The 27,036-nt window shown below is 42.9% G+C and overlaps 3 protein-coding genes across 7 annotated transcripts in view; 2 read left to right on the top strand and 1 right to left on the bottom strand.

Moving 5' to 3' along the window:
* LOC147614010 (uncharacterized) overlaps positions 1-27,036 on the bottom strand; it is a 72,691-nt gene that overhangs the window by 20,722 nt on the left and 24,933 nt on the right. Inside the window, exons 3-6 of one of the 2 annotated variants that reach the window (XM_086780567.1) lie at positions 24,583-24,663; positions 24,294-24,369; positions 22,856-22,978; positions 22,232-22,638 (exon numbers count right to left, since the gene is read on the bottom strand). In XM_086780567.1, the coding sequence (XP_086636693.1) occupies positions 24,658-24,663 (6 nt within the window). In that variant the 3' untranslated portion in view covers positions 22,232-22,638; positions 22,856-22,978; positions 24,294-24,369; positions 24,583-24,657. Of the gene's footprint in view, positions 1-22,231; positions 22,639-22,855; positions 22,979-24,293; positions 24,370-24,582; positions 24,664-27,036 lie in introns of those variants that run through there. The other variant, XM_086780568.1, reaches the window with a different exon arrangement.
* On the top strand, positions 17,760-19,161 carry LOC147614014 (uncharacterized). Its single transcript, XM_086780351.1, has 2 exons — positions 17,760-17,828; positions 17,941-19,161. The coding sequence occupies exons 1-2, from the start codon at positions 17,766-17,768 to the stop codon at positions 19,159-19,161; spliced, it is 1,284 nt and encodes a 427-aa protein (XP_086636477.1). The 5' UTR covers positions 17,760-17,765.
* Positions 19,196-21,079, top strand: LOC147614013 (uncharacterized). 4 transcript variants are annotated; one of them, XM_086780375.1, is made up of 3 exons: positions 19,196-20,100; positions 20,730-20,842; positions 20,918-21,079. In XM_086780375.1, the coding sequence occupies exons 1-2, from the start codon at positions 19,231-19,233 to the stop codon at positions 20,736-20,738; spliced, it is 879 nt and encodes a 292-aa protein (XP_086636501.1). In that variant the 5' UTR covers positions 19,196-19,230; the 3' UTR covers positions 20,739-20,842; positions 20,918-21,079. The 4 variants fall into 4 exon arrangements, with proteins under 4 accessions (XP_086636501.1, XP_086636500.1, XP_086636499.1 ...); XM_086780374.1 differs by having other exon boundaries at positions 19,196-20,519; positions 20,928-21,079; XM_086780373.1 differs by having other exon boundaries at positions 19,196-20,842; positions 20,928-21,079.

The raw sequence follows: 27,036 nt of genomic DNA, 5'->3' as shown, positions 1-27,036 counted from the left end.
CACAAAATGGAGTACAGGTGTCCAAAATGGATAATTAACGAAGCGTGGAGCTTCTAAAGGCCCCTCTAGAAAGGTAGGTATGATTATTTCACTCAGCAAACCGGGCTTGAGGTGAGCTAATATAGTTCTACACTATAATGAGTCCCTCATTTTTGCATTCGAGCCCGAGGAAGAGCGCAAGAGAGCCGCTGGAACGCTTCTTCTCCTCTACACACATAGGAGTGCCACCGACGTACCAGCTTCTAGGTAAGCCTAATATACTCAACCCTCACCACCCACCAGGAGCAAGGCTCATGAAAAAACGGGGCGATTAAGCGCCGGCGAAGGCCGCGAGCCAAAAAGGCCCGTCGACCCCCGGTAGCATGCCATCTCACCACACCAAGCATGGCACAGCACTCCAAAGACCAAGGCGACTTACCCAGTGTGACCACAAAGAAAAATAGTCACTTTGAGCTACATCACGATGTAGTTGCTACATCGCGATGTAGCTAGACAGTTGCCATCGACCACCCAGAGGACCCAAAGAACACTCCAGGTACCAAGGCGACCCCACGACTCAAAACAGCAACAAGATTGGAGTAGATTTTACTACATCGCGATGTAGGGCAAATATCCCCAATGTAGCTGGCGTCAGCTACATCGTGATGCAGCACAGTGCTACATCGCGATGCAACTCCAACACTACCATCGCGATGCACCTCCAACACTACATCGTGATACACCTCGTCAGCTACATCACGATGCACACATCGCGATGTAATAAACAAAATTTCTTAGGAGCCAGATTCAGAAACCAATCAACAGACTCGGCAACGTTGTCGGAGCGTTTGTTGTCGGATAAGCCACAAGTCACAGGGACTTCGTGAGTTGCAAGCACACAATCACTTTCACCAAGCAAAATTTATCGGATGTATAGTGCCCGGCCACGTGAATCTTGACACAAAAATTGATGGTTCTCAATGCAAATAGGTCCACGGAGTGCCCAATCTTTTCACCAAGCGGTGTTTGATCTTTGTAGAAGGGTTATTTGAATGTGGAAGGAGGATTTATGTGAATAAGAGGGCTTTTCCCAATTAAGATCAACAATTCAGTTATTGCTTTTGATGCGTTTGATCTCTATGTTAGAGTAAGGGACTTCTCACCATACATGATCCAAATAAGAGAATCAAACACCATGTACAAAGAATGAAGGTGAGCTTTTATTGGATTTGGAAAAAGAAAGTCATTCTCAAAGGGACTCTTAGAGACTCCTATGTTGAGAAGCCGTTTGTCTTCTCCTTGTATACTTCCATCTTACTCTTCCATATTGATGCTGCTGATGCTATCAATGCATATACTCCAACTGACCATTGACCTTTGGCTTCGGTATGGGTTCCGGATGATCCTCCAGATTGTTGCTGCAGATCTCCCTCCTTCCTCTGGCCTGATCGCTATGGCTCCTTTTCTCTCTCTGCCGCCCTGATTCCGATCTGCACTAAACCAGCTGGTCACCTGCTCCACACGGCCTGGGCCTGCTGCCCTGTGTACTGGTTGCAGCAGCAGCCTCCTCCAAAGCCAGTAACTATGTCAAATCCCCACGGATCCCCTCGTGATCGATCTTGGTTCGAAACTTGAATCCTGCAAACAAACGAACAACAAACAAGCAAGGGGGTGCAGGCCTGACTCACCTCCCAACCTTGACAGCCGTGGGCGAGCCCACAGTCTTGGCTGTCCCCACCGAGCCACGAGCTGAGCTAACTAGGTTGACGTACCGACCAATCTCCTCCTCGCGACGTCCCATACCGCCACGAAGCTGCCCTCGTGGGCCTCGAGACTGCTGCCGGCCTCGGCTGCATAAAGCAGGTGCACGTCTGCACTAGATCCAGGCTCCAAGACCATAGAGCTCTCACAAACTCGCGAGACTCTCTATAATACAATAACTAATCTTGGCCACCCTTTTATAGGCTCTTGGCCGGTCATCGGGCGTCCACACTTGGCCGCCCGCCCGTCCATACTTGGGTGCCCGCCCGTTAGTATATCCCTAACTCAGCTCGTCAATCAGCCTGCCTAGTTCCAAGCTTCCCTAAGCCTCGAAACTAGTCTTGCATGCGTATAGCACACGGTAGATACCCACTGTGCACATGACATACTCCCCTTCCTCTAAGAGCTCACTCCTGAGCTCACTAAAAAGCCAGGGTAATCTCTCTGAAGAGAAGTCAATGTCTCCCATGTAGCGTCCTCCTCAACACGATCCTTCCACTTGATCTTGTATTCCGTGATAAGCGTATGACGCAATCTTCGTTCACGAAATCCAAGAATCTTTTCAGGTTCGTGCGGAACAAATGTCATGTCCTGGACATCTATAATTTCTTGAGGAGTAACTAACTGATCTGCTCCACCCAGTACTTCTTTAAGTCTACTGACATGAAATACAGGATGAACTTTCACATGAGAAGGCAAATCCAATTCATATGCAACTGAACCAATCCGTCGTGTAACACGAAATGGTCCACAGTATCTAGGGGATAATTTCGGAGATCTACCTGTCCGTAAAGTCTCGGAATCTTTCGGAACTCGCAAATACACCATCGTTCCTTCAGAGAACTCTCTAGGTGAACGATGTCTATTAGAATAAAACCTGTCTCGGTCTTGAGCACTTCTAATAGATTCCTTTGCAACTTGTAACATTTCTTGCATATCTTGCAAAAAATTACGTGCGGCATCATGCTGAAGTCCTGAGAATCCTACTGTAACAGGTGATCTTGGTTAAAAACCGTACATAAGCATGAAAGGACTAAACCCTGTACTCGTATGCTTAGTACTGTTATATGCAAATTCTAACATAGGAAGATAATCCTCCCACGAACTTTGTCTTTTGGATACATATGCTCGTAGCATATCCTCCAAAATCTGATTCACTCTTTCAGTCTGGCCATCAGATTGAGGATGATCTGAGGAACTCAAATTCAAAGTTGTTTCCAACTTCTCGAAAACAAGTTTCCAAAAATCACTCGTAAACTTAGAGTCCCTATCACTGACTATGTCCTGCGGTAACCCGTACAGTCTAAACAATTGCTCGATAAACTGCCGAGCTAATTGCGTAGCTGTAATATTCTTCCGGGTCGGTAAAAATCTAGCCATTTTTGTCAAGCGATCTACCACAACCCAAATAGAATCGTGGCCTTGATGTGTTCTTGGCAATCCGGTAATAAAATCCATGGAAATACTTTCTCACTTATTACCTGGGATTTGCAAAGGATGCAACAACCCAGCCTGTCTAAAGCGTTCATCTTTATTTGCCTAACAAATCTGACACTTGAGAACATAATCTTCTACATACCCTTTCATCTTCGGCCAATAAAAAGTGTGTTTCACTAATGATAGTGTCCTGTGTACCCCAGGGTGTCCAGCAAAAGGGGCGTCGTGACACTCCTTCAGAATCTTGGACCTAATGTCTGGGATCTCTGGTACACAAATTTTGTCATTACGGAATAGTAAACCATTCCGAATCATCCACTGACCTCCTGCAGCCTGAATGGTAGACTGCGCAGTCACCGAGTCTTGGTCAATCAATGAGCTCCCGTCCTGGATCTTCTGCCAAAATGGACCAAAATAACTATCAGTCCTGCAAAGCCCTCTCAATGACTGAAATAAGTCAGTGGAAATCTCGGTGAACGACAAAGTATTCACCTCTCTAATCCGACTAAGCGCATCTGCAATATTATTCATGGACCCTTTCCGATAACGGATCTCAAAATCAAAATCTTGCATTAACTCTGCCCAACGAGCTTTCCTGCCTCTCAAATCGTCCGCATCACACACATACTTGATTGACTGATGATCAGTCAATACCACAAACTTGGAGCCATATAAATAATGTCTCCAAACCTTGAGAGCATGAATCACAGCATAAAGCTCCTTCTCAAGGGTTGGCCAACGAGATTGAGTGTCGTCTAGCTTTTTACTTTCAAAAGCAACCGGTCTACCATCTTGAAATAAAGCAGCTCCGATAGCATAGTCACTGGCATTAGTTTCAAGAACATAAGGCCGACTAGGATCAGGCAATGCTAAGATAGGTGCTTCCTTGACTTTATCTTTCAAAAGTCTGAAGGCCATATCCAAATCATTATTCCAAGTGATAGGCTGATTGGACTTACGTCCACGACCTTTCAATAAGTCGGTCATCGGTAGTGTGAGCTGAGAGTACTCCCGTACAGATTTCCGAAGAAAAACAACAAAACCGAGAAAAGAACGAAGTTGTTTCACTGTTCGCGGTATAAGCCAGTCCAAAACCTTCTGAACTCGGTCATAGTCAATGCTCAATCCATCTCTAGTGATCTTGTGTCCCAAGTAAATGATGTTGGTCATAAAGAACTTACATTTACTCAATTTAGCATATAGTCGATTCTATCTTAAAATAGATAAGACAATCGTGAGGTGTCTGACATGATCCTCAAGAGTACGGCTATATATCAAAATATCATCCAGGAACACCACCACAAATTTTCCCAAATGTTCACGAAAAAGATCGTTCATCATTTGCTGGAAAGTGGCTGGAGCATTGGTTAACCCAAAAGGTAATACGAGAAATTCGTAATGGCCATACCTAGTCCGAAAGGCGGTTCTTTCGACATGCCTTTCATGAATACGTATCTGGTGATAGCCAGTACGTAAATCTATCTTCATGAAATATTTCGCTCCTGCTAACCGGTCAATTAGGTCATCTGATCTAGGGAGAGGATAACGGTTCTTAATTGTCAGCTTGTTCAATCTTTTGTAATCTATACACATTCTCCAAGTATTGTCCTTCTTTCTCCTAAGCAACACAGGTGCACCCCAAGGTGATTTACTTGGACGGATCTGGCCCATCCTCAAATAATCTTCGAGTTGTTTAGCCAACTCATCTTCCTCAGCTTGGCTCATCCTATAAGGTGGAATACTCACAGGATGAGCACCAGGGATCAAGTCAATACGATGATCTACTGTCCGTTCAGGTGGTAAACCCGATGGCAGTTCCTTAGGAAATACATCTTGAAACGAATCAAGTATCTTCTGTAATTCTTTGCTTTCAAACACACTTAATTCATTCACATCCATGGAAGGGATGAGAAAAGAAGAAAGTGGAATCAATACACAATGGAAAGCGGTATACAAAGAAGAATTCATTATATTTCCAAAATCAATTGTATTTACAAGAGGTCCTTGAGAGGAATGGATACAATCACCTAAAATACTATACTTGGTGTCCCTATGCTGAAAAGAAAAAATATGACTAGACCAATCTATCTGGACGTCAAGAGTCTTAAACCACTCAATCCCTAATAACAAGTCTACATTTTCTAGATGCATAACATAGCATTCCAGAGTATCGTTGTAGTCCTGAATCTGGATTGGAAGCATCTCCACCTTGCGATCCCAAACTTGTCTGCCCGCAGGTAGACGTACCTCATAGGTATGGTCGTTGAGTGTCGTATCAAGACTCAATTTCTGCACAAGTTTGTAGTTAACAAAGTTATGCGAACTACCAGGGTCTAACAGAATGTGAATTTTATGGCCATTCACTTCTCCATAAACTCGGAGAAGATCATGCATGCCAAATACCTTAGAATTGAACAGACAATCAGAACAAGTACTAGGGCGAGAAAGTACAGTAATTGACGTACCTGTCAAAGACAACTGGTTAGCTGCCTTTGGCTTGGGTCCTGCGTTTGTCTTGGTACCCTTTTGGTTCGGACACTCATTACGCATGTCCTTTTTCTTCGCGGATAAAACAACGTCCTTTCTTCTTGAGCTTCAAAGCCCGAAGGAGTCGTTTTTTCTTCGCTGGTGTCGAACTAGAATTCTTCGAAGGTTGGTCCGAAGACTTGCCTTCAGTCGTGTTAGCCATAGGTGCAGAGAACTTTCTTTTATGCTTGTTCCCCTGCTCGGTAACGGGTTTCGACTTGGAAGAGACCATCGTATCATCATAGATACGAGCTGAATGAATGGCCTCGTCCAGAGTTTTACATTTGTTATTTTTTAACCTATAATCGATACGAGTCTGGTAAACCAGCTACGAAAAACCCCAAAAGAGTAGTGGGATCCATCTTTGTACTTTCATCTCCAAGTCACGAAACTTCTGGAGGTAGACCTCATAAGTGAGGTGCTGCGAGGTCATGGTCAAAGCTGAAAACCGGGCAACAACATCGTAGTCATCCTCTTTCTTGAGGAATTCTTTCTTGAAAATGTCTTCGAATTGTGCCTAAGTCGTTGGCTTTGGGTTCAGTTCCTTCCACCAAAGCAAAGCTTTGCCGGACAGGAAACCAGCTGCTAATTGTATCTTCTTTCCATCATTATATGGATGAAACTGAAAGTGAACTTGCCACTTGTGTAGTCAAGTGTCCACGATCTCCTTGGTTCTCTGCTTTTGCTCGCCCCCGAACGGTTCCGGAGTAATATTGGGGCCTAAAAAAAATAAAAACCTTGGAAACCTTAGAGAGGGGAGGACTTTTAAACCTTTAAAAAAAAAAAATTAAACTCCCCTAAAAAACAAAAGCGAAAGCAATAAAAAAAAGAATGCTTTCCTACGTGTTTTTTTTTTCTCAACCTCCTGGATTAGCCCGACTGTGTGCTGACTGCGTCGATTGAAGCTGCCGTCAGGATTACGCTGGCGCCGCCACACGAGTATCCGCCTGCGTTGCAGCCAGCGCTTGTGCGCACACGTACGCCTGGCCACGTCGTGGCCTGGGCGCTGGTCTTGCGTGGCCTGGGCGCCGGCTGGGGCTGGCTACGCAGGCCTGGCCGCATGCCTAGTAGGCCTGGCCGTCTGTAGCTATCAGCAGCCCCCACGCCTATGACACACACGACACACACGTCAGCAGTATTCGGCCAGTCGCCAACTTTTCAACGGCAATCAAGCACTTCTCTCGCTCTCTCTCTCATGCGCCAAAAAACTACGAAAAGCATCATGCTTTTTTTCTTTTTCTTTTTTTTTTTCTGTTTTCTCTCCCTGCAAGGTATGCAACTGCACACAAGGCCTCTTCTTTGCAAAGCAATCAACCCTACTAAAACTACCATCTCCCATCATCAACATGGGTTTCTTTGATGAAGAAAAAGCACATACCAAACTGAAAACTGCATTAAGCACAGAAAAAACAGCAAGCTTTTTTAACACATACCGTACTTCGACCTCTTCTTCTCTACCTACCGACTTGCTCCTTCACGAGGTATGCTCTGATACCATTGTCAAATCCCCACGGATCCCCTCGTGATCGATCTTGGTTCGAAACTCGAATCCTGCAAACAAACGAACAACAAACAAGCAAGGGGGTGCAGGCCTGACTCACCTCCCAACCTTGACAGCCGTGGGCGAGCCCACAGTCTTGGCTGTCGAGCTAAGCTAACTAGGTTGACGTACCGACCAATCTCCTCCTCGCGACGTCCCATACCGCCACGAAGCTGCCCTCGCGGGCCTCGAGACTGCTGCCGGCCTCGGCTGCATAAAGCAGGTGCACGTCTGCACTAGATCCAGGCTCCAAGACCATAGAGCTCTCACAAACTCGCGAGACTCTATAATACAATAACTAACCTTGGCCACCCTTTTATAGGCTCTTGGCCGGTCATCGGGCGTCCACACTTGGCCGCCCGCCCGTCCATACTTGGGTGCCCGCCCGTTAGTATATCCCTAACTCAGCTCGTCAATCAGCCTGCCTAGTTCCAAGCTTCCCCAAGCCTCGAAACTAGTCTTGCATGCGTATAGCACACGGTAGATACCCACTGTGCACATGACAAACTACCTCCTCTTCCCTATCTATGCTGCGCTGACCAGATCAGATACGCACTGTCTCTCTACTGATTTTTTTTTTTTTACCAGTTCGCAACGTCTTCCCTTTTATCCAGATTCACGACGACCTCTACAATTCGCTTTTTCCCAGCCTTCCAGAAAATCCTTGCTTCACAGGCAATCCAGCTTTGCTTATATATCTTATTGTTATAAAGCTTTTCCTAAAAAGCTAGGAGTTCGTTCCCACCCTTGACTCCTCACTACCAATTTGACTTCCTCAATAAACAACGCATCCTCAAAAGCTTTGTATAGATCTCCACACTAGCCATGGTATAAGTCTCCAGTCACCCAATATACATTATGCCGAGAGCCTTCTTTATTAGCCAAGTTTTTATTGACTTCCCAAGTGACGTTCTTGGTGACATAGTCAGAATCCCATCCAGTTTTGTATCTAAAACACCAAACCCAAAATAGCAAATAGATACACACCCACACAATTACACACATAACATATCTAACTTTATATACATACACATACTATATGTATACACGCACACTAAACTACCCATATACACACACTATATACACGTTTACCCAACTCAACTCAACCCCTAACCCACACATACGTATACTCCTTAAATCCTACAACATACACACACATATACTTTTCACGTGTAGACGTCTGGTTCCATGACATCCACCCCCTCTAAACCTTCACATCCTCTGGCTGCATGTGCCAAAACGCTACATCATCTGGACCATTTCACTTCCACCCGGATCAAACGGATTGCATAGGCGCTTTGGTAGTATCAAGGCCACTGAGTGTATCAACTGTCCTTTCCCTCGATCAAATGGATAGTCAACTTGTCTCTTGTTAAATCCCTTTTCTTCTTCATAACCTATCAGCACATACCTGCTGGATACCTTATATACCTACGTGTACATCCCCCAAGTCCGTGAAAATGTGTTTCTCTTCTGTATGCCCTGTGAACCTTGTATGCCTATGCACTTTGTGACCACTATCAACCCCAAAAACCTGTTGGAACTTACCATTCCCTCGATAATCCCTTGGAACCTGTATATACCTATTGAATTGCCTGGGATCAAATGGAAACCCCCAAACCTGACATGTACTGAGCATGTGTCCAACACTGAATCACCTATACTCCAATATCCTTGTGACAACTTTGGCATTGATGGTAAAGCTTCACCCCCTCTATTCTCTTCACATATGAACTCATACCCCCAAAACTCTTGCGGTATCTCCACACCCTCTTGGACCTCTTGTGGGATTACCACACCCCCTAAAAACTCTTGTTGCTCACCCTCACTGTCACATGCACTCTGCACTCAGTGCATGGTGACAAGATGGCTCATCATCAGAAGTGCATCAGTTGTACAGTTTTAGAACCCAATAGGATGATATTTGTCGTACGCCGTGACCCCATTGTACATCCTCAGTCCAGGATAAGTCAGGCACGAGCTACGTAGGTCATTCCTCAGCCTTAGTGAGTTAGTCAGTCAGTCAAGTCCCTTAACCCACTTGGAGAGAATCATTCATGCATGTAGAGTCAGTAGAAGCCTTAGGGTTTGCATCAGAAAGCACTCTGCATCTTGCATAATATGCATACATATGCCTGTGCATCATTTAGAACATCCCCAAAGCCTTAGGGAATTTACTGGGATTTATTTGGTATTTTTTCCATATTTATTAGTATTTATTTATCATTATTTGCATTATTGGGCATTTATAAATATTAACTTTATTAAATGACCAACCTCCAGTTAGTATAAATAGGCTTGCCTAGAGCCTCTTTTGCTCATTCAGTCTTCATTGTGCTAAGAGCTCTCCTCTCTCTTGCTTTCAGCCCAAGACTAATCCAGCCCTAGTGCCCATAAGCTTTCTTCTCCAGCCCCTTGAGATCCATAGCTTCAGCCCAGCCCTAGGTGCCTGTCTTCAGCCTCATTCAGCCCTGAATTCAGCACTCAGTTCAGGCCCTGATTCAGTCCACAGTTCATCTTCAGTTCAACGCCAGTTTGCAGCCTCCAGACACCTGCGTTTTTCTGTCCAGCAGCAGAAGACCTCTGCGTTTTCTGTCCAGCAGCCTCAGTACCCTGCAGCTTCTGTCCAGCAGCCCCAAAACTGCTGCGTTTCAGTCCATCAGCACTCCTACAGGCCTGCGTTTCTGTCCACAGCAGTATCCAGCCCTGAATCAGCAGTCTACAGCAGTTTCCAGCCCTGAAACTGTTGTTTGCATCAGTGTCCAGCCTTCTGTGCATCATCAACACATTCAGCAGTCACATCTGGTGAAGGTAACACAGCATTCATATGTGTTTTCAGCATTCTAACAGTGTGTAGAACAGTCCACCTTCTTCTTCTTTGAGCCTCAGGTGTGCAGCCCTTCCTCATGCCCTTGGGAGGAGTGCATAGGCTCGAGATCAAGTGATTGAGGTGTTTCTACAGCAGTGTACAGATCAGCCGCTCTCCGATCCTCCGAGATCTTGCGTTTGGCTTATCTACAGTCCAAAGTCATTCTCTCTAAAGTAATAAAGCAAATACTATCTCGTTATCGGGATAGGGGGCCCTTCAGTGGGTAATTCGGGACCCAATCTGGTGTACAGTTATCATATATCTCTCTCTCATCTCTTTAAAGTTTGAAGTAAATGAAATGGATTGCTAAACTCACGAAACTCAGGATACAGAAGACGGTGTGAGCATATTGTGTGACAGGATCAACCAATACAAAGACTTCCGCTGCATATCACATTGGTATCAGATTCAGATAGTCCACACACACCGTATCCTAGCGTGGGGGCATCCTCGGATGGTTAGATTGCGTTCCGGCACGACCACTGACTTCAGCATCATGTCTACAGGAGAGAGTACCCATCAGCCGGAAGACGTCACCCCCGAAGGAGACCTTGTTCTTCCGCCTACAGCAGCAGACACCATAGCTCTTCTTAGAGCTCAGAACCAGCTACTAATGGAGCGTCTCCAACTCTTGGAGGCAGCAGCAGCACGTCCTTCTACACCTCCAGCAGCACCCGACTACATCTCCCTCTTCTTTCAGATGGAACAACAAAGGAGAGAGGACGAGGCCCGAAGGCGAAGAGAAAAAGAAGAAAGACGGGACTATGAGGAAGCCCAACGCAGGATCGACGAAGACCGGCGTCAGGCTGAACTCGCCGCTCGGGAACACCAACGTGAGCTTGATCGAGAACGTATGTTACTCGCATAGTTGTCACGGTACGAAAATACGATACGGTACGGTACGATACCGTACGGGAATATTCGGTACGATATGAAATTTTGGGATACGGTACGATAAAATACGGTTTTTATTTTTTACACTTACAAGCTATGGAGCTTCAAGCTTGAATGTGAGGGAAGGTTGGGAGGGGAGGAGTCTACAGTGCTTGAGAAACGAGTACATGGATATGTGTCTCTCCCGGTTGGATCTCCCGATTGTCTCCAAAAAAGAACCTGGATGGGTAATGCAATACCAAAGGTCTCCCAGTGTAGCATTTATGACTAAGGGACCGTCCTTGCACAAATACGAGGAGTGCATCTAGGGTGATAAGTTTAGGGACTCCTCTCTAGATCAAAATGGCCATGTCCAAATGTTCTCCCTTGTGCATAACTTGAGAATCTAATTGTCTAGCCTACCTATACCAGGGATCCCCAAGTGATGTAGCAAGATTCTCTCATCCTACCAATCAAGTGTACACTACCAGTCTACCTCGCCAGATTTTTTAGGTCTCTCCACAACCCCATATGGAATACTGAGTGGACACGAAAGTTGCGAAGTATTGCGAGCATTTGGGATCTTCGTAAAGCAGGGTTTCTATTTTTTTTAAGCATTTGGAAATTTTTTTTCAAGGAAAAAAAATTTTGGGGGAAAAAAAAAAAAAAAAAAACCTAACTCGTACCGTACGATATCGTACGAATTCGTACGGTATCGTACCGTACGACTCGTACGTACGAATAGGTTCGTACGCGTACGAGAAACAACTATGGTTACTCGAACACCAACGGGAAAAGGAGGCCATACACCTGAGGTATCAGCAGCTCTCCTCAGTCTCCCCAGTCATAGGTGTCACCAGCCAGCATCCCGCAGCAGCAACCACCATCATTCACAGTCAACCGAATTTCAGCAAGTATGATGGTAAGTGTGATCATTCTTCAGTTAATCAATTTGTTCATCAGTTTAATGCTCATTTTCCATTAGCTAGGATCACAGACCCACAAGACAAAGTCCACTTAGCGGCTCCCCATCTCACTGGTGAGGCAGTCACTTGGTGGCAGCATTGGTCTAGTATTCATACAGACCAGGCCACAGGTGTCACAGCCTTTGACTGGGACATCTTTGTCCATGACCTGAAGACCAGATTTCTCCCGCCCCAGTACATGACCGGTCTGAAAGACGAGTTCTATGGACTCAGACAGAACGGTTCCCCAGTGCTTCAGTTTTCCGGTAAGGTTATTACTTTAGCACATCAGTTAGGGTTATCTGAGCAGGCCAAGATGGAGCAATTCATTCGTGGATTGGACTCCAACATTCGGTTCACAGTTCGTAACTTTGAACCAAGTACATATGACCTTATCAGACCAATGCTGTTGAACCATATTGGTCCGTGGGAGCCATATTTGAACTTACACAGTTGAGAAATTACTCTCCTTGTCCTCATGAGAGACATTGGGATGCATCGTCTTCATCACCATTGATGTAGCAATGCCATCTTACCCTTCCCAACGATCTCCTTCTGGCTCCGAACCAGTTGGCTCAGCCAGTTCAATGACCTCATCATCTTGTGTAGAGACAAAACCAACAACTTCTACATTGTGCCTTCATCTACCATTTCAAAAGAGCAACAAAAGGTCACCAAAAGACTAGGTTCTTGAAAAGTCATTCTCTCTAAAGTAATAAAGCAAATACTATCTCGTTATCGGGATAGGGGGCCCTTCAGTGGGTAATTCGGGACCCAATCTGGTGTACAGTTATCATATATCTCTCTCTCATCTCTTTAAAGTTTGAAGTAAATGAAATGGATTACTAAACTCACGAAACTCAGGATACAGAAGACGGTGTGAGCATATTGTGTGACAGGATCAACCAATACAAAGACTTCCGCTGCATATCACACTCACTCTCATCAAATTCTTGGGGATTCACTTCACCATCTATGCACCCTTGAAAACTCCCATCATCCTCTTCAAACTCTTGTGAAATAGCAATGTACCCCAACTCTTCCACTAGGATCTCCCCTTTGCTAGGCTCCTGTTCAATAGGTTTTTGCTCAAGTTCCTGCGCACCAAAATCTATCTCACTTAGGTCCACATCACTAGGGTCTACATCCTGGGTATCATCGCATATGCCCTGTACCTCATGGGTTTCTTCATATATCTCCTGTACTTCTCCCATACCCTGTTCACCCTCATCTTGTGACTCTTCACCCCCTATTGTCTCAACCCCAATAATCTCTAATTCATCCTCTGTGGTTTCAATCCCACTAGACTCCAACTCACCTTGTGGTATGGCATCAATGCTACATGCACATTCCATAACAACATCACAAGCATTAACCCTCAGTACTTCAATCTCTTCATTCCTAGGCACACATGGAGTGGTTGGAATCTCTTTTTCATTCCCCAGATTAGGTACATGCTCAGACCCCTTTGGTTTATCCTGTACAAATCCATCTTCCACCCTTTCCATATGTAAGCTATAACCTCCAATATCTCTACCCACATAGGAAGATTGCATGGATGTAACCTCAAAACCATGTCTCATATCACCCGTATGTTGGTTTGTAACAAGAGGCATACCTGAATCACTTGTGCATACCTTTCTGGTGTTCCAAATAGCTTAACTGGGAGCTCTGTAGTTCCTGCAGTCATACTCAGAAGTACCATGCCACAGTCCTCCTGAGCAACTTCGGTACGGCATTGAACAACCAAGGAACTTCTACCGATGTCGTCTTCTTCAAGCTAAGCCATCTTGTTTTGCAAGTCATGCATAATCCTCACAATCTCGTCAGTCACATCCTTTTGGATAACTGTAGAAGCACACACATAAGGTTGAGGCTTAGGCAAAGGCTCAGGCTGCATCTATGAGGGAATATCCAATGTACGTGTGCCAAGCAATAGCTCACGTCTTTTCTGCTTCTTCACCAGCCTTACGACAGCCGCCTGTACACTTTATGTGGAGTCATCCCCAAGAGAGTTACCAACTCTGCCTGTAGTGTAGGATCTGCAGCTTGTAAAAATAGTACTACCTTCTCTGGCTGAAGAACATGCTAGTGCGAGGTACTTAGCTGGTCAAACCTGTATTCAAACTCTCTTTGTAGTGCGGTAGAGCTGAGAGTCTTTTGTTTGGTTTTTCTACCCATTCCAAGAAAGACTTGCGGGTCATTTTGTCATTATCCTCCAGGTAGAATTCGTCTTTCAAAACCTTCTTGAATCCCATCCAAGTCTCCCCGTGGCTCTCCACCAATGCTCATACACGGCTCCGAAGCTCGGAAACCACAACATGGGCAAAGTACTGTGGCATCTCGTCCTCCGGAACGCCGAAGAATTCCAATTTTTCTGAGTAGATTCAGAGAAACCTGGAAATATTTCGATCGTCAAACCACTTGACCTCCGCTAGAACCTCCTGTAGGGCTTTGGTAACAACTCCTTTGTGTTTGAATGTGTGGTAGGACCTCATGAATGTGTTGAAGTTGTCAGCTTCCCCCATCTCCCTATATCCTCTTGAAGAATTTGGTTCATCCATCTTGCAACTCGAAGTGTGGCTTTCACGTCGGGTTCACCAAGTATGTCGGAGCGTTTGTTGTCGGATAAGCCACAAGTCAAGGGACTCTGATGAGTTGCAAGCACACAATCACTTTCACCAAGCAAAATTTATTGGATGTATAGTGCTCAGCCACCTGAATCTTGACACAAAAATTGATGGTTCTCAATGCAAGTAGGTCCACGGAGTCCCCAATCTTTTCACCAAGCGGTGTTTGATCTTTGTAGAAGGGTTATTTGAATGTGGAAGGAGGATTTATGTGAACAAGAGGGCTTTTCCCAATTAAGATCAACAATTCAGTTATTGCTTTTGATGCGTTTGATCTCTATGTTAGAGTAAGAGATTTCTCACCATACATGATCCGAATAAGACAATCAAACACCATGGCGTATCAATGGTGAGCTTTTATTGGATTTGGAAAAAGAAAGTCATTCTCATCAAAGGGACTGTTATAGAGACTCCTCTGTTGAGAAGCCGTTTGTCTTCTCCTTGTATACTTCCATCTTACTCTTCCATCTTGATGCTGCTGAAGCTATCAATGCATATGCCCCAACTGACCAGTGACCTTTGGCTTCCAGGATCCTCAAGATTTTTGCCGCAGATCTCCCTCCTTCCTCTGCCCTGATCGCTATGGCTCCTTTTCTCTCTCTGCCCTGGTTTCGATCCGCACTAAACCACCTAGTCACCTGGCTCCATACGACGAAGGTCTGCCTTGTGTATTGGTTGCAGTAGCCTCCTCCAGAGCCAGTAACTACCTCCTCTTCCCTATCTATGCTGCGCTGACCAGATCAGATACGCACCGTCTCTCTACTGATTTTTTTTTTTTTACCAGTTCGCAACGGCTTCCCTTTTATCCAGATTCACGGCGACCTCTACAATTCGCTTTTTCCCCAGCCTTCCAGAAAATCCTTGCTTCACAGGCAATCCAGCTTTGCTTATATATCTTATTGTTATAAAGCTTTTCCTCAAAAGCTAGGAGTTCGTTCTTCCCACCAAGCCTCGACCCGACGAGGACTACTCCTTACCAATTTGACTTCCTCAATATGGTCCCCCTAACAACGCATCCTCAAAAGCTTCGTATAGATCTCCACAATAGCCATGGTATAAGTCTCCAGTCACCCAATATACATTATGCCGAGAGCCTTCTTTATTAGCCAAGTTTTTATTGACTTCCCAAGTGACCTTCTTGGTGACATAGTCAGAATCCCATCCAGTTTTGTATCTAAGACACCAAACCCAAAACAGCAAATAGACACACACCCACACAATTACACACATAACATATCTAACTATATATACATACACATACTATATGCATACACACACACTAAACTACCCATATACACACTATATACACGTTTACCCAACTCAACTCAACCCCTAACCCACACATACGTATACTGCTTAAATTCTACAACACACACACATATACTTTTCATATGTGGACGTCTAGTCCCACGACAACGTACACATACAAGATACGCACATAGGGACATATGCACAAAAACACGCCTAAAAATGGCAAAACAGGGACCAAAGACTGATTAGCAAACAAATAAGTAATTAACCTTGCCAATTTGTGTTATTAACAGAATGGCAAGCTCCTCTAGAGCAGCAGCAAAGCCCCAAGGCGGACATATCTCCCCTTACGTGCCCGATATGAAGCAATTGCGGCGGGTAGACACTGGGCACAAGTTGGACTCAGGACCACCTCTTGGAAGAGCAAGGCATAGAACTCTTCTCATGCCAATACCAAGATGAGGAGAACAATGCTTTATGAATACTCCATCATCTCCTCCGACTATACGAAGATATGCATTAAGCACTACCTGGTATGGTACAGAATGGGACTGGCCAGATTCGTCGCATCAAAGCTATGTGGAGTAGATATCAAGAGGGCCCACTCACACTTGCACACAATTGATGACCAGGGCAGGGCATTCATCCACAACCTCCAAGACCAACCAATCACAGTGGTCATCACACCTAACCTAGTGGCGTAGGCCTTGTAACTAAACCCCGGAGGTGTAGACGTCAAGTCAAAGATCGCTCCAGGCACAGCAAAGAAGGTCTGGCATGAGATAGAGCCAAGGAGCATTAAAACCTTTAAGAATATGAAGAGCGAACCGATGGCAGAGGCTCTATCAATCTTCTATCAAATGACAAATTTTGGATACCCTGTCCGCTTCACTCTACCGTGAGCAGGCCTGAAATTTGATACCCATTTTGGGCGTCATCCACAAATTTGGGCGTCAAATACACCTTGCACAATGCTCTAAGGTGTCAACACGAAATCTTACCAATGGGACTAAGGCGTCAAAAGAAACCCTATAAAAACCCCTAAGGAGTCATGGGTATATATATATATATATATATATATATATATATATGGGCCTAAATATATGGAAGCGCCCTCAGCCCCACGGGCCACCGCCCGGCGCCCACGACGCACGTACACGCTTCCCAGGGACCCAGGCTGCCCAGTGCCCGGCGCCCACGACGCACGTACACCTTCATATCCATAATCCGAGTGTCCCAGGGGCCAGAGTCCAGACTCCTAGCCCTATCTAATAATCTATCCCATCCTCTCTCTCCAGCAGGCGAGCGCAGTGGCCGGGCCCTATCTATCCCATCCTCTCTCTCCAGCAGGCGAGCGCAGTGGCCGGGCCCTATCTATCCCATCCTCTCTCTCCAACAGGCGGGAGTTGTATTTGCCGGGCGCCTTCTCCACCGCCATGCGATTAGGCACGCCACCGCAGCCCTCTTCATCATCAGTACTGGTCTGATCATCATCATTATCATCACGGATATGGCTGTGACGGGCAGTTGGGATCCCATGCGCAGTGGGTGCAGCGTCGTGACAGTGGGCCATGGTGGGGTAGAATCAATGGGAGAGGACTCGAGGAGTGCTGTGAACTGAGACTGCGAGAGGAAAAGAAGGTAAAATGAGAAGGCAGGTTAAGGCAGACAGTTATATAGCTTAATAATTAGATTAAAGCTGAGGCGCATGCATCTTGTAAGTTGTCGCTCAATGTCCAGTTTTCGATGCACTGTCAATGTGTAGTTTTCTGGCTGTTAGCACGCCGACACCCATGATAAAAAGAAATAGACAGGGGTTTCCATCGAAGCATGTATTTGGTGGCATCATGAAGCGGACTGTCAAGCTTGAGTGAAGCTGAAAAAAAGTAAAAGTAGGTGCAGCTACAGTGTGTGTTGTAGGTACTCACTTAAAGATGTTCGTCTCGGCAACTTCTGGTGCACCTTCATCATCAAGAGGCATGAATATACAAACAAAGGTTAGACAAAACTTGATTTTTTTCACTATGCTCATATATGAAATTGTATTTACTTGCAAGTGTTTGGTATCGATGATTAGTGATGATTTGATTGCTCTTAATATTCTGCTAGATGAGTCAAACTACTCTCGTTCAACTTTTTGGCAAAGGAAAAGTGAATGAGACTAGGATTGAAGAACATCCATCAAGGAGGCAGACAAGACATGATGTAGTGATGGAGGAGATATTTGGCGTAAGTGATGACAACAACAACGAATTTGCTGATTCTGAAATTGAGACATGCGAGGATGAGCTTGACTTTGACATGGAGGTACTCGGAGAGGAGACAGTAAGGGCTCCTTCTACCGCCACTGGAGATAGTGAAGAGAAGAAGAAAGGTCCAGTACGTAAGTTTCGTTCAAAATGGGTACGTAAATATGCTTTTCTCAAACATGTAGTTTGTGGTAAAGAAGAATTCATGAAGTGCATTTGGTGTGAAAAATACAAGTTGAAAGGGCCATGGGGTAGAGGAAATGGATGCAAAAGTATCATGCTAAGTGCCATTAGAAAGCATCGAAAGTCTAGAGAACATGCATGGGCTGCTGGAAGGTATCGAAGTGAGTGTGGGGTACAAATGCCAGCACGTATTGAGGTAATGACATGTAGAAACACATCCAAGGTGATAACAGTGATGAAGCTAGCCTATTTTAATGCACAACAAGACTTAGCATTGAGAAAGTATGAGAAATTATGTGATCTTGCTTATGCAATGGGTGTGGAGAATATGCCTATACAGCATGACTATTCTTCATACACAAATAGAATAGCATGTAGAGATTTTGTCATTTCCATTTCTGAGTATATAAAAAGATCTCAACTTAAACAATTATTGCAAAGCCCTTTTTATGGAGTGACTGTGGATGAGACAACTGATAGGGGATTAGAAAAGCATTTGATTATTTATCTTTGCTTTTTGCCTATGAATGGCAAAGCTTTATGTAATATTGAGTTTGCAAGATTGGTTTTGGTAAGTGATGGTTGTGCTCAGACAAAATATGATGCAATTTATAATGTTTTTAATGAGTGTGGTCTTGAAAAGCATCGCATGGTGGGAATTGCAACGGATGGAGATAGTTCCATGCTGGGTTGTAATGATGGTCTTGTAGCAAAGTTAAAACGAGATGTGCCTCACCTTGTAAACATACATTGTATAGCTCATAGGGAAGCTCTTGCCGTAGTTGATGCAGCAAAATGCTTCAGTTGTCTCTCATATATTGATAAAATGGCTAACAAGGTGTATACTTGGATATCTTCATCTAGCATACGACATACAGAATTCCAAAATTTGTTATAGGAGATGAATTTGCAGGTTTAAGAAGTGCTACGTATTCATGATGTCAGATGGCTCGCCAGAGGTAATGTTATGGTGCGGTTGACAAAGCTAATGCCTGCTGTTTTGAGCTTTTGGCAAGAATCTGCACCTGCATGGTACAATAAACTGAGAGTGTATAAGGTCTTGTTTTGCATTCACATGCTAGCTGATGTCTTGAATGACTTGAATATGCTAAGCAAACAGTTTCAGGCAGACATCATTGATATATCTTCAATAACTACTTGCATAGATGTAACTATTTCTTCGTTGAAAAGAAAGTTCTTGCGGGAGGAGTTTGGAAAAGGCACACTCTATCTAAAGAAGTTTATGGCTGATTCAGAAAGTGGGTTTCTACAGCATGTAAATGATGATGGAAAGGTCTATGCGCATAAACTCTTATACACATGTATTCCGGGTAAGGATAAAGATGGTCTTCCATTGGATGTATTGCCAGGTGATGTAATGAGTTGCACTATGCTTGCTAAGGCTTTTGTACAAAAGGTTGTGGATTGCATTAATGATAGATTTCCAGATGTGTTTCTATTCAATGCTGTCAAGCTTTTCAATCCACAGCATTACCCACGTGATAAAAAACGACCACGAGACTCTACGGAAAGAGAGAAGAAAGTCTCCATGTGGCTTGATCAATTGTTGGAGAGGTTTGGGGGATACCTTGTGGATGAACAAGGTTGCAAAAATGAGGTATTATCATTCACGGATACTTTGTATTATGGTTGTGAAGGCATGAACATGATAGATGCATGGCGTGTTTTTGCTTCTAATACTGAATGGCAGAACACATACCCCAACATGATGAAGCTTTGGCAAGCTATTTTGGTGATTCCTGCCTCATCAGTATCATGCGAAAGAGGCTTTTCAAAGCAAAATATGATCAAAAGTGATCTACGTCAATGCTTGGAAGTGAGCACACTTGATGCCTTGATGAGAGTCTCCCTTCTTGGTCCTGATGTTAATGATGTGGATTGGCCATGCGTTCATGAAATTTGGAAAGATGTGAAAGCGAGAAGGGTCTGTGATGGCTTATGATTCATGCATTTCAATGTACTTGGTTTGGAGCAACGTTTGACTCATTTTTCAATGGAATAGCATGCTGCCAATCGTGGGTTTGTGATGGCTTATGAGTCATGTTGCTATTGTCAGCTTTCAGCTTGATTTGGTTTGGAGTTATGTTGAATAAGTTTTAATTATTGGCAAAATTCTGGGTTTCTCATCCATAGCGTATCTATCAGGAAGTAAATTTCAGCTTTCAGCTTGATTTGGTTCGGAGCAGCTTTAAGCTTGATTTGGTCTGGAGTAAATTTTTTCCCCATCTTTTGCAGGTTTGACATAAAATTTTTAAGGTAAATTTAATGTTGTTATGGTCTGGTGCCAGGTGATTTGAATTGTTGCCTCATAGTGATGATTGCAGTTTGTTTGTAGCAAAGGCTAAGAAAGTTGTAGCTGTAGAAGGGAGAAAAGAACGTCTCTTATAGCCTAGCAAGTATGTGTTTTACTCATCCATGTTTGTGAGTTTATCTTGCTTGGAGCAGATATTGTAGGAGTGATAATATACTTCAGTGGAGTCCATGCTCAACTCTGCTCTCTTCGTACGGGACGATGGTTGGAACTTGGAGGTGCCATTCTTCTTGATGTAGCTGAGATGGTATGTGATGATTATTGGCATTTTTTGAGTATTTTGTATATCAAAGAGCTGGTCAAGTTCTATTTCTGTTGATAGTATGCTGCAGGGTTTGGAGTAGTAGCTGGTGGAAAAGAAGTGCTAGGCTCTAGCCGATGCAGCTTCATCCCTCATAGTGGATGTGGTAGAAAGCGAGGACATGGTGATCTCTATTATGTGCATCGCATAGATGCCAGAGTCCCCATTGAGGTCACGGTAAGTGCAGAGTTCTCTCTTGTGGATTTTGATATGCTCAATTATTTTTTAGCAGGAATCATTCATTCTTCAAAACCATACAGTGACAATCCATGCGAAGGATAATATTGATGGATATGTATGCAACAAAAATACACACAATACAAGAGCTTAAAAACGTTTTCTCATCAAGAGAATGCTGTCCTCTTGCAAGCGCATGGAAGAGGACGAGTTAAGATGACTCAAAATGCCATCTTCAGTTGTTTATTTACAAGTTGATGTGTATGTGTGTGCAATCACACTGTTAATGAGTGATTTGATAGTTTGTAAACTAAGTGATTTACATTACTGGACAATGGCCTGTGGGCCGTAGGTGTTTGGGGCTAGAGATAGAGATCGATACATAAGGCTTGAAACCTTGAAAATTACATCAGGGCATCATTTGATGCCTTGAAAATAAGGGGAAGACGTCATTGGATTTTTTATGAAGCCCAATACTAGGCATCAAATTTCAGGCCTGACCGTGAGTCACCCAATCTTTCATAAAGCTGCCACCACCGAGCAGATAATACATTATAATTGGTCAAAGTGGTGGACAACATGATCCTATACCAGTGTTCGAAAAAAACCAAAATCCTATATCTTTTTATACCTCCAATCTGAAAAATCAAAAGTAAGTTCTTATATTGCCAAGTGTAAAAATTTTTCTCTAAAATTCTTGAAAGTTTTATAAGTTTTATTCAGAATTTTACACTTTAAAAAACTCTTGCGACAAAATAACTCGAGTATCAAGAGAATGTACTTAAAAACGACTTTAAAACACTCTCGCAACAAAATGATTGGTGACATCAATAGAATTTACTAAATTGTTGATTGCCAAATTCATGAGTAAAATGATATTTATCATTAAAGAAAATAGAACCTTGCTTTCACAAGAATATCATCCATGCTTGTGCATAAATGCACTACAAATATTGCATTGCGTCCTAAAAGAAGCTAAGACTAGTTGAAATTATTTTACTCACAAGCTCCCAGATCCTTCATGCTCCTCCATCTCCTAACGAAAAGAAGATTGTATTATATGTTAGTACTTTGCTATGAAGGCATTAATAATGTATTTAACCTCTAAAGTTTTTAGAAATACCTTTTAGTCTTCATTTGTAAAAGCATGTCTTGTTGTAATGGCATCAAGCCTCCAAAGCTCTATTGCTGAGCTAAAGTCGAACTCTGACATTGGAGGACCTTCGATGGATACTCGCATTAAGGAAGTTGTACTCTTTGTCGTCAATCTATTCCTCAACTTTGATTTGATAATATTCTGTATACTAAAGCCACGCTCACAAATTGCAGTACTGGAGCATTGGACTAATGCAACTTGCGCTAGCTTTAGCAACCCTTCATACTTTTCTTGTAGAGTGATATTGTTACTTATGTAAGACCAAGTGTCCCGCAAATTCCACCCTTTCCAATCATTAGTGGCTTGAATCTTGAATGTAAGGTATTCTCTTCGAAGAGATATTGGATCTACAAATTTCTCCATTAACTCACCATTTGCAAGTTTGCTTTCTCCATAAAATGATATCAACCTGTCTAATTCATCAGCTCCAAAATTCTTAAGTAGCTTTCTAGGAGGATAGCAAGATGAAGAGAGTATTTTAAAACAAGCCAAGGTAGAGTTATCCACAAATCTCTCTTTCAAATCTTTAATAACACTTAATGTGAATGCTTTTTGAAAGCTAATAACCAATTCAATATCAGAGCCATCAGAAGAGCGAGATATCTTTTTGCTACGAAAATGGTCACCTTTTATTGAAGATCGTAAACCATGGAGAAAACCCTTATCTGGTCCATAATCAGGAATAATAGGAAAACCCCTTGTATCTTCCTTTCTTGCATTCATGTCAATATCCGGTTCTGACACAAACTCTATTTCCAATGCACAAATCTCAGCATTCACAATGCCAGGAATACTAGTAATATCAACATATGACTTTTGAAATATTTTACTTAACTTTGTCAAATGTTGATATAGATCTGCTAAGAAATGTAATGCATAAATGAGTTCTAGAGAAGACAATTTGCTAAAGACTACGAGATTCTCACTCTCAAAGAACTCAAGAAGAGGCTCTAGTGAGTCACAAAACTTTGCTAAAACCATTGATCTACTCAACCATCTAATTGAATGAATTTTATCCAATTGAATTATTGAGCATTCAAATTCTTCTTGTAATTCTTTTAATTTCTCTTTGCGGATGACACTCTTTCTAAAAAGAGTTGCGACTTCATTAACTGTGGAATCAATAGCTTTTGCAAATGAAAACTTTTCTATGCTTTTAGATGCACAAAGATTTGTGTGATGAGCCACACAATGCATAGATGTCATGAAAGGACAAGACTCCTTTAATCTAGTAGACACCCCGGATCTCTTTCCTATCATTACGGATGCACCATCAGATCCAAATCCAACCAACTTTCTTAAGTCCAATCCATTTTCTAAGATCAATGTTATTAAAGAATTATACAAGCCCTCGACAGTACCCAATAACATCTACAAGTCCAAAAAAAGATGTACGTGGACAATGATTCTCTAGATAAGATGCATATACTATCATGTGCTCATCGATAGATATATCTGTTGATTCATCTATCATGATCCCAAAACAAGGAGAATTTTTTAATCGTTCTACTATATTATGTGACAATGCTTTTCCAATATATTGAACAAAAGTTGCACAACTCTTATCATTGTTGTACATATGTTCGGGTACATTGGGAGTTTTGCATTCTCGCAGAAACTCTAACGTTGACACAAACTTGTTTAATGGGATATCATTTTTAGCAAGAAAATAGGCAGTACGAAATAGATTAGTAATCTCTTCGTCATGTGTTTCATTTTGTTTGCTCAATCCTACTTCAAGACTTCCTCTTGACATAGAAGGAATCAATGATAACCTATGTGTGCGAGAGCGTGCATGTGTACTTAGGGCACTATGCTGCATGTTTTGTGCACCTATTGTTGCAAACTCACTTTTGCAATTAGGATCCTCCATGCAAACCTTACAATACATGCGTGCTTTCTCTCTATCAAATTCCAGCCAATGAAATTCACTTCTCCAATTTTCACACCACGATAATCTAGCTCTTTTTCTACGCGTAGCCTCTTTTTCATCAATCTCTTCGCTGCTTATAGTAAAATCATTAGCAATAATTTCTTCGTCAATTTCTTTACTTGACCTTTTACCTTTTTTCTTCTTATCCACAATAACTTCTTTACTAAATCCTCCAAATCCGAGTAGTGTGGATTGCACAAAAGCCATCTGAAATATTTGAAATGTATTATTATGATAATATGTTCCTTGTAAATTAATTTTTTACCAAGAAATAGCAAGTCATGTCAAGTTGTATGCCTCAACATATCTAAAAATGAAAAGAAAAAAGATGTTGAGTAGTTGTGAATGAGAGACATAGAGAAGAGATGCAAGCTAGAAAAGAGAATGAGAGAGGCAAGCTAAAACAAAATTTACCCTGACCTTAATCCTGCAAAGTTTGATGCCAATCAATGATTTGTGAAGTGTTCGAACTTCGTACCCGAGCCACAACCTATATCAACCCTGCACAACCTATAGCATGTTATTTGACTGATGTGAATCCTTCTCCCTCTCAATCGTCTGTTATCAATTCTCTCTCTCTCTCTCTCTCTCTCTCTCTCTCTCTCTCTCTCTCTATATATATATATATATATATATATATATATATATATATACACACACACACACACATAACAATATAATCAGCTAATCACGATTCACCTCTGTCTGTCGCACAAAGAAATCGCAACTGGTCCAGTTCTGACAGGAAATGGGACTCTCCACGATGCTCAGTTGCAAGTGCTAGACTATAGACAACGGTGACCACACACAACACTGTATTTCACCAGGAGCTAGCTAGAATCGAGTCTGTCTGCTAGATGGAGCTTTGCAAAGCCTATGTAATCCACTGTCGCGTGTCTACTCAACAATTCTATGTTCTACAACTGCGTGGCCTGCAAGTGAAAACTGCAAAGGTTAGTAGTGAGGTTTGTGATGAGTAAATTGTGATGCCGTGGGTGTGGTAAAGCAAGGTCAATAAAAACGGGGGAGCGGTGCAGTTGGCACTTGGCAGATCAGCGCTCAATACACACGACTCACGAGTCACGGGTTTCTGACAAACTTGTCGTTTGCCCGTGGACATGGAGTCTCTGGAGTCTGAGACTCAGGGACGGGTCACGGAAGAAGGCTGAGAAATTAGAATGAAGAAGAAGGCTGGACACTCGTTTTGCATACCTGGAAAGAGAAGTCGTAGCATAACTCCGAGGACTCGTGGCAACACAGGGCTGAGGGAGGCTAGTAGTGAGCAGTGAGTGAGTGAGTGGACTGTAAGCGTCCTCGAGCAAGCGATAAGATAATGACTCGATAATTTATAGTTAATTTTATAAACGTTTAGATTCCATAACGATTAAAAATAAACGTTTTAAAACGTTTAGATTCCATATTACATAACGTTTATTTTTTTATTTATATTAATTTTTATAATATATATATAGTGTATAAATATGGTATATAAAAAAATTTTATTTCAACCAATAAAGGTGAAGTACCGTTGACTCTTATAGTTTGAAAGGTATTTGATTATTCCTTTTTTTACTAAAAATTATCAAACCTTTTGTAAATTTTTTTTGAAGGTTTTGAACACCTTCATTCGTAGAATAAGAAATTAAAATTTGAAAACTGAAGGTGCAAACTACGGTTTTTTTCGAACACTGATCCTATACAACAAATAGAAGCAGGGCAATAAAATGAAATTATTTCTATTCACCCGCTGGAGAGCTTCTCACAAAAGTGCACTAGGTTTTGGAGACAGCCAACTCCCAAGTGCCACAGCAACCATGCCTACTGGGCAAGCCTCGCAAAGCCGATTCCGGTGTCGCCCAAGGTAGAGTGAGGTCTATGAAAAAGCTTGGAGACCATCCCTTGGAGACGGTGAGCGAACCTAGAATAGAAGAGGAATCAGAGGAGTTCAACATTGAAGACTACCCTTTGAAAGCAGAAGAGGAGGCAAGAGCAAGGGCCGAATTGTACGAGGGGTTTGAATATGAGCCCTAGCACCCCATTGCCTCTCAAGAGCTCCAAGAAGAAGAGCAAGCTAATGTCATGAAAATTAATTTCCAATATCCTAAAAGTATTTCTTCTTCATAAATTGGCCATTCAAGAAAAAGTGGAGAATAAAGGAACAAGGGGAAATTAACTAAGTACTCATAGCTCCAACCCAAAGGTACGGGGGAAAAGGTGGAGATGGCTATGAGAAGGAATGAAGACCCTAAAGAAGCTTTCATACTCATAGGGGGGGAGGGGGTCCCAGATACGGATACACCTACGAGATGGGTGAAGGCTTTTGCACTCGTATTGGGTCCAAGGTATTAGGGACCAAATGTTACGAGTCAAGGCTAGGATTTAGCACTCATAATCTTGGTCCTAAGGTAAGGGGATCCAAGGGGGAAAAAGTTATGAGCAAGGGCTAAACCCTAAGGGTAAAGGCTTCATTTAGCCTCCAAAAGGACTTGCGAAAGACCCTTAAAAGAATCCATATTGGCAAAGGAATGAAAGGCCAAGGGTCTTACGTGCCATGGGCAGGCAAAGACCTAATCTATTTGGGCAGGCAAAGGCCTAGCCTATTTGGGCAGGTAGTGGCCATAGTACCTTTTTGCAAGCCAATCTATCTTTCATGATAGATGAGTATGCTATTGATCCAGATTTCAAGGATATCATGTTGGCTATTGCACTAGGGAGGAAAGAGGAGCCATTCAGTGTACAAGATGGCTATCTTCTCTATGGCAATAGGTTATGTGTTACGTGTAACCTACGTGAAAAAGTAATGTATGAATCCCATGCTCCTCCTTATGCGGGATTCAATCTACCCTTAAAGGGGTAGAGATATATGAAAAAGTA

The sequence above is a fragment of the Cibotium barometz genome, chromosome 42, assembly GCF_041138505.1.
Source record: "Cibotium barometz isolate CiBa-2024 chromosome 42, ASM4113850v1, whole genome shotgun sequence".
Lineage (NCBI taxonomy): Eukaryota > Viridiplantae > Streptophyta > Polypodiopsida > Cyatheales > Cibotiaceae > Cibotium > Cibotium barometz.
This window is presented reverse-complemented; position numbering and strand designations above follow the sequence as displayed.